Source organism: Solanum dulcamara, chromosome 9 (assembly GCF_947179165.1).
Source record: "Solanum dulcamara chromosome 9, daSolDulc1.2, whole genome shotgun sequence".
Classification (NCBI taxonomy): Eukaryota; Viridiplantae; Streptophyta; class Magnoliopsida; order Solanales; family Solanaceae; genus Solanum; species Solanum dulcamara.
The window spans coordinates 72,433,171-72,446,153 of NC_077245.1; the positions used below are offsets into that span (position 1 = coordinate 72,433,171).

At 33.7% G+C, this 12,983-nt stretch overlaps 2 protein-coding genes across 3 annotated transcripts; both read left to right on the forward strand.

The window, feature by feature from the left end:
- The first annotated feature begins 214 nt into the window (after positions 1 to 214).
- LOC129902969 (uncharacterized) lies at positions 215 to 5,353 on the forward strand. 2 transcript variants are annotated; one of them, XM_055978436.1, is made up of 10 exons: positions 215 to 313; positions 803 to 1,060; positions 1,869 to 2,073; positions 2,623 to 2,713; positions 2,791 to 2,936; positions 3,126 to 3,369; positions 3,472 to 3,576; positions 3,656 to 3,838; positions 4,045 to 4,249; positions 4,649 to 5,353. In XM_055978436.1, exons 2-10 carry the CDS (start codon positions 841 to 843, stop codon positions 5,137 to 5,139), a joined length of 1,890 nt encoding a protein of 629 aa, XP_055834411.1. In that variant the 5' UTR covers positions 215 to 313; positions 803 to 840; the 3' UTR covers positions 5,140 to 5,353. The 2 variants fall into 2 exon arrangements, with proteins under 2 accessions (XP_055834411.1, XP_055834413.1); XM_055978438.1 differs by having other exon boundaries at positions 218 to 313; positions 800 to 1,060.
- Positions 5,354 to 6,499: 1,146 nt separating this feature from the next.
- On the forward strand, positions 6,500 to 12,607 carry LOC129902996 (uncharacterized). Its single transcript, XM_055978468.1, has 9 exons — positions 6,500 to 6,580; positions 7,160 to 7,613; positions 8,215 to 8,305; positions 8,406 to 8,548; positions 9,115 to 9,358; positions 9,806 to 9,910; positions 10,657 to 10,839; positions 11,345 to 11,549; positions 12,039 to 12,607. Exons 2-9 carry the CDS (start codon positions 7,192 to 7,194, stop codon positions 12,536 to 12,538), a joined length of 1,893 nt encoding a protein of 630 aa, XP_055834443.1. The 5' UTR covers positions 6,500 to 6,580; positions 7,160 to 7,191; the 3' UTR covers positions 12,539 to 12,607.
- The last annotated feature ends 376 nt before the right edge of the window (positions 12,608 to 12,983 follow it).

Here is a 12,983-nt window from a genome sequence, read left to right on the forward strand (position 1 = left end):
CCCCCCCAAAAAAAAAAAAAAAATTCTCATGAAATTTAGCAATATTTTGTTAAATATTAGACGGAGATCAAAAGTGTTCACATTTATCAAATTTAAAAGACTAAACTTTCAAAAAAATATATATTTAAGGGACTATTGTAAATCTACACTAAACATAAATGACCATTTTTGTTATTTTCCCCAAAGTTCACATGGCATCTTCCATTTTGTATATTTTTCTTTCTATATATACCACACATAGTATACGCACAACTTGCCTAAATAGTTGTCTGCACGACTACTTTTATTTTTTTTCAAACTTGAAGCTCAACAAGTAAGTTTGTTCACATTGCAAGTATTGTTTTCTTGATTAGCTATTTTTCCTTTCTTTCCTATTTTCTAACAAAAAAGAATATTTTTTTTCAACATTTTGTATGTATATTAGTAGTTCCATTGAGTTTTTACTGTTCCATTGAATTTTACAAGATTGTACTAGCAGAAGGGCATTGTGGGGGAATGTGGTAAAACAGTTTTTTTTTCCACATTATGTATGTTTGTTTTGTTGAATGTAGTACTGTTTAGTAGTTTTATTAAGTTTTGCTGTTTTTATGAGCTTTTGGCATGACTGTTCCAGCAGAAGGCCATTGAGGAGGGTGGGGTGGGGTAATAAAAATGGGGAAAATGTGAGATACCCATGATGGGTTTGTGGTGTTTATCTTGTGGTCTTGATTAGATGCTTTTTCTTTCTTTTTTACTTTGTGACAAAAAAAAGGTTATTTTTTTCCCAACATTCTGTAATCTTCGTTTTAATGACTTTTAGCAGATTGGTCCAGCATAAGGATATTGAGGGTGTGTGAAAGAATGGGGAGAATGTCAATACCCATGATGGGTTTTGTGGTTCTATGCCTGTGGGCTGTGGTAGCAGAGGGAGAATATATGAAATACAAGGACCCAAAACAGCCATTGGGTGTTAGAATCAAGGACTTGCTGAAAAGAATGACTCTTGAAGAAAAGATTGGTCAAATGACTCAAATTGAGAGGAAAGTTGCTACAGCTGATGTTATGAAGCAAAATTTCATTGGTATGCTTGAAATATTTTACCCTATAGATTGAAATGACCATTCTTGAAAACTTGTTCTTGCATCATATTAGAACTTTGTGCATTTGGTTCCTTTTGGAAAAGGCACATGTATAAGCTATGTTGCTGACTCACCAAAAATGTAGTCACACCCATGTCGGATCCTCCAAAGATGTACTATCTTTGGAGGATCCGGGGCTAATCCGATGACATTTTTGAGGAGTTCTGGAAACATAGTCTATAGGAATGTGTATATATGTCTACTTATTGTTGTGTTTCATTGGTATGCTTGAAATATTTACCCTTTAGATTGAAATGACCATTCTTGAATACTTGTTCTTGCATCAGACTAGAACTTTGTGCATTTGTGTTTTTGAAAAAGGCACATCTGTAGGCTATGTTACTCGGACTCAACAAAAATGGTGTTGCACCTGTGTCGGATACTTCAAAGATAATATTGTTTTGGCTACCCATTGTTGTCTTGCCTTCAAGAAAAAACGAGGGGAAAATTGGATTTCTTTTCTTCTATGTTATCTTTTATTTTGGAGTGCATCTTCAATATATTCCCTATAGATTGAAATGACCATTCTTGAATACTTGTTTTAGCATCATACTAGAACATTGTGCATTTGGTTATTGAAAAAAACACATCTGTAGAAATGTGTATATTTGGCTACTAATTGTTGTGTAATAACCTCTAAGAAAAAAAGATATTGATAGATCAACTTAGGCATGAAAAGGGAAAAAGGTATTCTTTTAGATTCAGTATTGTCTTGTATTTTGGAGTTCATCTTCAATATTTTTCTGGCAGGGAGTGTACTGAGTGGTGGAGGAAGTGTACCTGCACCTAAGGCCACTGCTCAGGCTTGGACCAATATGGTAGATGGGATTCAAAAGGGTGCTCTTTCAACCCGGCTTGGAATCCCCATGATTTATGGAATAGATGCGGTTCACGGACACAACAATGTCTATGGGGCTACAATCTTTCCTCACAATATTGGGCTTGGTGTCACCAGGCAAGTATATAGACACTATAAGACACTGTTTGAAATGAATCTTCTGTTCTGAGGACTATACTGGTTATTTCAATTTAAAGTACTCTTTACATGATTGCTGATATTCTACTTGTTGTTAATCATTTGAAAACTCAAGATCATGCTATGAACTCTAGAGTCCTTGTTCCTGAATCGGTAGCTCAGTTTCTAGTTGATTATGGTGATGCCTAACTGCTCTTATGACATTTCCTATAGCTGCAATCTATATGTATAACTGTACCTAAAGTTAGATTATTATTTTTTTACTTTCTCTGTTGATCCAAGAAAAAGAATTTTAATTCAGTTTATGGACTTTACCAAGCATAGAAGTACTCAAGCTAAAAGAAATTGCACCTAAAGAACGCCTATTGGCCTGTGATCCTGCAAGACCTTATACTCGCTTTTGAGTTGCTGCCTTCAACTAATTGCATTCATTGGTTCCTCTATGGCACTTAGCAAATTTTAGAATTTTGGGTTTTGGTTCAACCATTTTCATCCAGTGGTAAACAAAATTTTGGTAATTTTATGCAGGGATCCTGATCTTGTGAAGCGTATTGGGGCTGCAACTGCGCTTGAAGTTAGAGCTACAGGAATTCCATATGCTTTTGCTCCCTGCATTGCAGTGAGTTGATATGATTATACTTTGTGTATATGGTGCTTCTCTATGTATGTTTTGTCTGAATCATTGTTTTATGGTAGGTATGCAGAAATCCTAGATGGGGCCGTTGTTATGAAAGTTACAGTGAAGATTATAGGATTGTGAAAAGCATGACTGAGATTATTCCTGGTCTGCAAGGGGATTTGCCAGCTAAATCTAAGAATGGTGTTCCTTGTGTTGGTGGAAAGTATGAATCTTTATCCCTTTTGTAGATGCTCATCATTTTCTTGACGATAAATTCTTATGAATCATCTATGATTCTTTGATTTTCAATGCTGACTCATCATTTTCTTGACGATAAATTCTTATGAATCATCTATGATTCTTTGATTTTCAATGCTGATGTTGTTCTATGTTGAACTTTTCTTTGATTAAGGACTAAGGTTGCTGCATGCGCTAAGCATTTTGTGGGAGATGGTGGCACGATGAATGGTGTTGATGAAAGTAACACTGTAATCAGCTCAAACAGTTTATTTGACATCCACATGCCTGCATACTATGACTCACTCAGAAAGGGTGTTTCATCGGTAATGGTGTCTTACTCAAGCTGGAACGGAAGAAAGATGCATGCCAACCGAGACCTAATCACTGGCTTCCTGAAGAACAAGCTCAAGTTCAGGGTAAAGATTGATCATTTCACTTCATTGTAAAATTCTGCCAGTTAAAGTCAAGTCAGGATATTTTCCAGTATAAACCAACCTCTTTTTGTCTTTATCTTTCAGGGCTTTGTCATTTCAGATTGGCAAGGAATTGACCGGATTACCGACCCTCCGCATGCTAATTATTCTTATTCAGTTCAAGCTGGAATTATGGCAGGAATCGACATGGTTAGTCTTATAAATTTGTACATTGGTATGTTAATACTAGTTCTTTTTATTCACTATGATTACTTTTTCTATGCTTCAGATTATGGTCCCCGAGAATTATAGAGAATTTATTGATACTTTGACTTCTCAAGTGAAAGCCAATAATATTCCCATGAGCAGAATTGATGATGCTGTGAAGCGGATATTGAGAGTTAAATTTGTCATGGGTCTCTTCGAGAATCCATTGTCTGATCCTAGCTTGGCAAACCAACTCGGTAGCCCGGTAAAAGATGTCACCTTAGTTATCCCAACAATCTTTCAGTACCTTGGTTCTACTATGTTGCTCGGGCTCTTCAAAATGATATATTGTTAAGTGCATTGTTAGAGGATCCGACATAGATGCAGCAGCATTTTGGATAGTCCGAGTAACATAGGTATATAACTCTTGTTTGTATAAGATTTAACCTGCTTCGTTGTCATTTCTTATAGGAGCATAGAGAATTAGCAAGAGAAGCAGTGAGGAAATCACTCGTGCTATTGAAGAACGGAAAAACGCCTAGTCAGCCACTGCTTCCTCTTCCAAAGAAAGCGCCAAAAATACTTGTTGCTGGAATTCATGCCGACAACTTGGGTTACCAATGTGGAGGCTGGACAATTGAATGGCAAGGCGTGGCAGGCAATGATCTTACAGTTGGTATGTTTTCACACTCTCGTATTTTTTAGTTTTGGCAACATGATCGTATTTCACACTCTATTGTGACATGATGCAAAAATTTCTACCATCTGCCTGCCATCGTTAGCGTTTGAATAAAACAAACTTGACATCAAAACATTATTTCATTTCCTGAGGCTCTCCTTGTAACCTGTGTTGCTTGGACTCTTCGAAAATGCTGATGGATGTGTGTCAGATCCTCCAAAATTAGTGCAGTTTTGTTGCATCAGCATTGTAGGGGAAAGTCCAAGCAACATATTACATAGGTTTTACACAAACTCTGTTCTGTTGTTATAGTTGGCCTTGTAAATAATACTGTCACTCCTTCTCACACAACACATCATCTTCCGGTTCTGATACGTGTTCCATATAACTTGACAGGTACCACTATTTTATCTGCTATCAAGAAAACAGTTGATCCTTATACACAAGTAGTCTACCAACAGAACCCCGACGTCAACTTTGTTAAGTCCAACAAATTCTCCTACGCCATTGTAGTCGTGGGTGAAGTCCCATACGCTGAGATGTTTGGCGATAGCTCAAACCTTACAATATCTGAACCCGGTCCTAGCACCATCAATAACGTCTGTGGAGCAGTGAAGTGTGTTGTAGTCGTTGTCTCTGGTCGTCCAGTCGTGATGGAGCCTTACATTGCTAAAATAGATGCTCTTGTAGCTGCTTGGCTTCCGGGGACTGAAGGACAAGGCGTTACTGATGCTTTATTTGGCGATTATGGCTTCACTGGTAAACTCGCCCGGACATGGTTCAAGTCAGTTGATCAGCTCCCTATGAACTTTGATGATTCACACAATGATCCATTGTTTCATTTTGGATTTGGACTCACAACTAAGCCAGTGAAAACCAATTACTAAACATGAAAAATGATTAATGCAAAGTCATGTTGTCTACATTTTGTGCAAGCACTGGCTTTCAAGAAAACAAAAGTGGTATAAACTTATCACAAAATTAAGCCACTGATCATTATTGAAGCTTGTGAATTTTGCCATGTAAAATAGTTTTTAGGCAGAGAGTATTGAAATTTTATGAACCTAAATGGGGTATTTATGATAATGAGGCTTATTTAAATGTGTTGTGTCGATTCTATGCGTTAGACAAAATTCAGTAGCTTTGACTCTTCTTACCTCTGCTAGGTTTTGGTGACCTACTACTATTTCTTTAGCATATGGAATTATTGGGTCGAGTAACATGTGTGATATCATTGTCAATCTCTAAAATGGTATATAGGCTAGAAATGGTAAATCGATTTAGTTGAAATTATTGGCCGAGTAACATGTGTGACATCATCGTTAATCTCTCCATTTTCTTGGATTAAAAACCTAAGATATTTAAACTCTCCTTTGAGAATTTATGTGTCGCATTGCTGAATTTGCACTCTAAATATTTTGTTTTAGTCCTGTTCAAACCCTTCAGACTCACACCTCCAACCTACTGTTAATTATTGCCAATATCATAAACCAATATGTAAACAACATATATCATATCACGTCACCTTGAATATACTGCATCAATATCCAATTATAGTGATACTTATGTTATGACTATATGTATCCAATCAATTATAAATTACAATTAAAAAAATAAATAATGATTCGATTGAAACAATATGAATATTAACTTATACACATAAAATTGTAATTTCATATTTCAGCCTAGCTATATATGTCAACTTATGTAACAAAAACATATTAAAACATGTTAATTTATTGTTTTGTTTTCCATCACTTATACAATATTATTTTTCGTTTATGTACTAAAATAAGAATTTGTCAATAACAGAAGATTAAAAGTGACATTACTATCCCTAACTTATATATGATATTGTAAAGATTGTGTATTTTAACTTTTTAAATAGATTTCCTTTTTTGATTTTTCAAGTTATTGATTATTAATTCCAAATCAATTGTAGATATCTTTTGTGCAGATAACTGATAATGTAAATATTCGTTTAACTCCTAAATTCAAGAATCCTATCTTGTAGTAATTATTACTGACCATTTATATTTGTCTTAAAATATAATCAATTGTTTTCCTTTTAGGACACAATCTTATCTTGGAAAGAAAATTATAAACATATTTTCTAGCTAAAACAAATAAGGTAAAAAAAAATAAAAAATCCTACGGGTAAGGTATTTGTGTTTATCTTAAACTGATGTAATTATTTTTGCCGTTAATCTTGATCATAATTCCAAATTTAATTTGTAGATAGCATAATCATCTCAAATACTGTATTATAAAAGGTTCATAAGAATTCCAGTATGTAAATTAATTCACTAATTTCATCTCTTTTACTTGGTACGTTTTCTTTTTTAGAAGTTGTTATTCACCATTTTGCATCTATTTTTTGCACCATAATTATTTGAATTATGGGTGAATTTGATGGGGTTTTTTACTTGTAATTCGTGCTTAATTTTTTACTTGTAATTACCGTACAAGTAATCCAATTGATTTGTGTTTATATTTTTACCCTATTAATATGTAGAATTTGAAATCTTTCCTTTTTATTGCTTTAGTGTATAAAAATTGGATTGTGTATGTATTCTTATGTTGTTAGTGTTTACGTAGAACTTAAAATCTTTCTTTTGTTATTTTAATGTATAATGGCTATAAAAAAAAAAAAAAAAAAAAAATATATATATATATATATATATATATATATATATATATATATTTACGCTATTAATTAGTAAGTAGAACTTGAAATCTCTCTTTTGATTGTTTTGGTGTATAACAATATATAGATTTTTATAATAAGTACATTAGTGTTTTAAAGAATCTATTGATCAATACTTGAAAAAGTCACCTCATGCTTATTTTTTGGATAATTTTAACTATAAGAAATTTATCTGTAATTATAATTTTGTCTTTTTACAGGTATATTCAATATTAAGTTAAGAAAGAAAGCTATGAAATCAATAATTGCAATCCCTTTATTAGGATTTGTGCTACTATTGTCAGCAATGGCACAAGGAGATTACTTGCTGTACAAGGATCCCAACAAGCCAATAAACGTGAGAATAAAGGATCTAATGAGTCGTATGACATTGTCAGATAAAATCGGGCAAATGACACAGCTCGAGAGGAAGAATCTGACAAGGGACATCATGAAAAATTATGGGATTGGAAGTATACTGAGTGGTGGTGGAAGTGTGCCAAAATCTCAAGCAACAGCACGAGAATGGGTTGATATGGTGAATGAATTTCAAAGAGGAGCATTGTCTAGTCGGCTAGGGATACCAATGATTTATGGGATAGATGCTGTTCATGGACATAATAATGTTTATAAAGCTACTATTTTTCCTCATAATATTGGACTTGGTGCCACTAGGTTAGTTTTAATTGATTTGTTTTTAACTTTTATACATTGACAATCTAATAATTATGAATGTAAACGTTTCAGGAAATTAGTAATCTAAAAATAGGGTTAAGTTATTATCTATTAGGTTAGAGTGCCTTTCCAAACCTCCGCCACGCCAAGTCGGCTTTTAGAAAAAACGGTTAGAGTGCCTTTAGAAATCGTGACCTCCTAGTTCAAGTCTTGGAAACAGTATCAGATAGAAATGTAAGATAATGATGTGTACAATAGGTCTTTGTGGTCGGACCTTACATATAGCAGAAGTTTTAATGTACCGAACTGTTTTTTTTTTTTTTTGGTTAGAGTGCCTTTCTTTAGTAGCATAGCCTCTTTTCTCGAAAATTATATTGCGTGTGACAGACAATTTTTCTTTAAATTATTGAATTTTTTTGATTTTTTATGCGTTTACTTTTTTATATTTTAACTTCCGTGGTTTCCTTTTTTTGTTATGAAAATAATTACCCTTAGCAAATGTCACTAAATTATGATCTTGTATTAGAAAAAAATAATGATTTAATTTTCTCAAATTACATAGTAATTTGTCCTTTTTTTTCGTTTGCTTCAATTTTTGCAGAGATCCAGAACTTGTGAAAAGAATTGGTGTGGCAACTGCTCTTGAAGTTAGAGCTACTGGCATTCCTTATGTTTTTGCTCCATGCATTGGGGTATAATTTAACATATTAAATATTATAAATTACTATTAATTTACCAATTAATTAATAAAATTATTTTATAAGTGATCTTATTGTACCAATATTTTTGTAGGTATGTAGAGACCCAAGGTGGGGTAGGTGCTATGAAAGCTATAGTGAAGATCCACAAATTGTGAAACAAATGACTGAAATTATACTTGGTTTACAAGGGGACCTACCTACTAACAAAGTAGGCACTCCTTATGTTGGTGGAAAGTAAGTTAATTTACATTTACATCTCTTACCCTTTTGGCATCTTAATAGTCTCGTAAGATTGACGTACACTATATCCTCCTTAAACGTTATTTGTGAGAAGATATTGGTATGTTGTTGAATATGAACTTGTACAATAATTTATTTATGAAAAAATTATCTAAATACATAACTTATTTTACCATATTTTCTAAAATTTCCTACCATTTGAAAAAAATGCATAATCCCTACTTTTTTCTATTCTCGAATACATCAGTATACACGATGTATCGGTCGAATACATCACTTTACGCGATATATTGAAAAGTACGTGATGTATCGAGACATTGAGTGATGTATCTGAAATCGAGATGCGATGTATCAGAACGTTGAAGGATGTATCCGAAACAGAGACGTGATGTATCTGGACGTTTTGGAATGTATCCAGAATCCACCAAATTTAAAGGCTTTTTGTAATTTCAAAAAGAGTAGGAATAAAATGTAATTAGCTCTTTAACACTATGAGATTATTGTAATCCCTACTTTATTTATTTTCTAATAAATTCAATTGAACCTTTTTTTTTTTGTAGTGAAAAGGTAGTAGCATGTGCAAAACACTTTGTTGGAGATGGTGGCACAACAAAAGGGATCAATGAGAACAACACAGTGGTTGATTGGCACACATTGTTAAGTATTCACATGCCTGGTTATTATCACTCAATCATTAAGGGAGTTTCTACTATTATGGTCTCATATTCAAGTTTGAATGGAGTTAAGATGCATGCAAATCATGATCTTGTTACCAATTTCCTCAAGGGCACACTAAATTTCAGAGTAATGAATCAAACACTTGACTTTTAATTTTTTTTTAATTATTGTTGTTTATTTTTCATCCAATGTCTAGTATCTGTATTGGAGCCTGACTATATCCGGATCTGCATCCTAAAGTTTCCTACCGAAGGCGAATCAATTTCCAGGTCTAGATCTCTAGTTAAGGACGAAGAAGTACTTACCACTCCACTACAACTCTTGCTGGTCAATACTTAATTATTTTTTTGGTTTTCCATCTGGTGTCCATTACCCATACTGGGCTCAATTAATTCGGATCCGCGCCAAAAAAATCCATTTTGGTGCTAAATAGCTCTCTAACAAAGGCGACTCCATTCCCAAGGGTCAATAACTCGAACTCGAGACATTTGATTAAGGATTTAGGGTATATACCATTTTATTGCAATTTTTAGTGCTAATTGAGAACTAATAGTTTTGATTTGTTTTTCTTAGGGATTTGTTATCTCAGATTGGGAAGGAATTGACAGAATTACCTCACCACCTCATTCAAATTACACACACTCAGTGCTGACTGGTGTTCAAGCTGGCATTGACATGGTTAGCTTTCTAGTACTTTCTCTGGTCCTTTTCATATCTCATTTAGATTATTGATGTTGTACTTCTTCTGATCTTTTTCATATGTCGTTGAAACTTTTTGATGTTGTACTTCTTCTGATCTTTTTCATGTGTCGTGAAACTTTTGACGGTGAAGTTCTTCTCATTTTTTTCGTATGTCGTTTAAACTTTTGGTGTTGTACTTCTTCTTATCTTTTTCATATGCGTTTAAACTTTTGATGTTGTACTTCGTCTAATCTTTTTCATATGTCGTTGAAACTTTTGATGTTGCACTTCTTCTGATCTTTTTCATATGTCGTTGAAACTTTTGATGTTGTACTTTTTCTGATCTTTTTCATATGTCGTTTAAGCTTTTGATGTTGCACTTCTTATATTTTTCATATGTGTTTAAACTTTGGTGTTGTACTTCCTCTTATCCTTTTTACATGCCGTTCAAACTTTTGGTGTTTTACTTAATTTGATCTTTTTCATATGTTGTTTGAGCTTTTGATGTTCATAAGTCATTTAAACTTTTGATGGAGTACTCTCTCTAGTCCTTTTTATATGTCGTTTAAATTTTTGGTGGAGTGTCTTTTTATATGTCGTTTAACTTTGCTAAAGCGACAAATATTTTGGACCAAATTTCTTTTAGTGGTTAAAGTGACCGATAAAAAGGATCGAGAGAGTAAGTACTATATTAAGATGTTGTGAAATTTGAATTTTTATCTAATTATTGTGTTTTTTTGCAGATCATGGTCCCTTTGAACTATACAGAATTCATTGATACATTGACCTCTTTGGTGAACAATAATTTTATCCCTATTACCAGAATTGATGATGCTGTGAGGAGGATTTTGAGAGTCAAATTCACCTTGGGTCTTTTTGAGAATCCTTTGGCTGATTATAAATTAGTTAAACACGTCGGGAGCCAGGTCAGTCTTGCAACCAAACAAAAAAGAGACAGTTTGATGCACAAAGTATCTCGTGTTTTTCATAAATGCACGAAGTGTCTCGTGTTATTTTGGAAAAATATTGTAGTGTTCAGTCAATTTGGGAACAGAAGAAAAAAAAGACAGTCTGATGCATGAAGTATCTCGTATTGTTTTGGAAAAATGTTGTGTTCACTCAATTTTGAAATAGAATAGAAAAAAGACAGTCTGATGCACGAAGTATCTCATGTTTTCCGTAAATGCACAGAGTATGTTGTGTTGTTCTGGAAAAATGTTGTCTTTTTCACTCAATTTTGAAACAGAACAAAAAAAAGACAGTCTGATGCACGAAGTATCTCGTGTTTTCCATAAATGCACAAAGTATCTTATGTTGTTTTGGAAAAACAGTGTTCACTCAAGTTTGAACCACAACTATATCTTAAAGATGTTCTTGTAGTACTCTTTATGTTTCATTTTATGTGACGCTATTATTATTTTGTTGGAACAGGCACATAGAGATTTGGCTAGAGAAGCAGTTAGAAAATCACTCGTGTTATTGAAGAATGGGGCAAAAGCTGATGACCCTGTGCTACCATTGCCTAAGAAGGCATCAAGAATATTAGTAGCTGGAAGTCATGCCAATAATTTGGGCTATCAATGTGGTGGTTGGACAATTACTTGGCAAGGAGTTGAAGGAAACAATGTCACACTTGGTATATCTGTCTAACTATCCTTTATAATTTATTTCAAAAAATGAACGCCGACTTTCTATAGTTAGTAAGTTTATAATTCCAATGTTCCCTTTTTATACTTAACGACACTCCCTTATCAGAATGATACTTTTAAGACCATAAGATTAAAAGGGCACCTCTAAGTTAAGATCACATGATTCAAAATTAGTATCCTCTATGTTCTTAAATTTCGTATCTCGTCGGACTAAAGACACATAGAATGAAAATGATGGAGTATTGTATGACTTTATGTTCTATTTTACACAAAGGCTTTGTGTAGAAAGAAACTATACATATTTTGCTTCCCATACTTGCCTAAATTTTGTGTTCAATCAAAATAAGACACATGAAATGAAACCGATGGAGTTATAGTATGTGACTTCTCTGATCTATTTTATCGTATGTATGTATCCATGTACATTTTCGGTTGATTCGTTGTACAAAACAAAAATGAACTGTCTATTTTTTCAGGTACTACTATCTTGGATGCTATAACAGCTAGTGTTGATTCAAACACAGAAGTGGTGTATAGTGAGAGCCCAACTACAGAGTTTTTAAAGTCCAACAACTTTTCATATTCAATTGTTGTAGTAGGTGAGCCACCCTATGCAGAAACAGCAGGGGACAGCATGAATTTGACAATTAGTAAGACAGGAATTGACACTATGAACATTGTATGTGGGAGTACAAAGTGTGTTGTGGTGCTAATTTCAGGCAGGCCATTGGTTGTGCAGCCACATTTGAGCTACATTGATGCACTTGTTGCTGCATGGTTGCCTGGTTCTGAAGGACAAGGTGTGGCTGATGTGTTGTTTGGTGATTATGAATTTAGGGGCAAGTTGCCAAGAACTTGGTTCAAGAATGTAGATCAATTGCCAATGAATGTTGGTGATAAAGATTATGATCCACTTTATCCTTTTGGATTTGGTCTCACTACAACTAAAGTCCAAGATCAAATAGCTTCTAGATAGACAATAGAGATTCTAAAATTACTAATGTTTATAAGTTTTTGAACTAGTTTGGTATTGATTACCTATGTTTACTTGTGTTACAATTTTTGGTTATAATGAATCATATGTTTCGATTTGTATGTCTTGATTTTTCATTTTTACATAATATGTTTCAAAAAGAATGTGTCTTTTTTTATATTTAGTAAGGTCTAACAGTGGAAATATATGGAATTTTTTAGAACAAAGACTTCTCAAAATGACTGAAACTAAAATTAAGTCAAGGGAGATTGCAGCTAAAGCAAATGACAGGAAAAGGGTAAGCTAGCAAGATACTAGTTCTTATTCAACTATCTACATAAAAAAAAGGACAGTCCGGTGCACTAAAGCTCTCGCTATGGGCCCGTCCACAAGGGTCTATTGTACACAGCCTTACATTGCATTTCTGCTAGAGGCTGTTTCCTAGGCT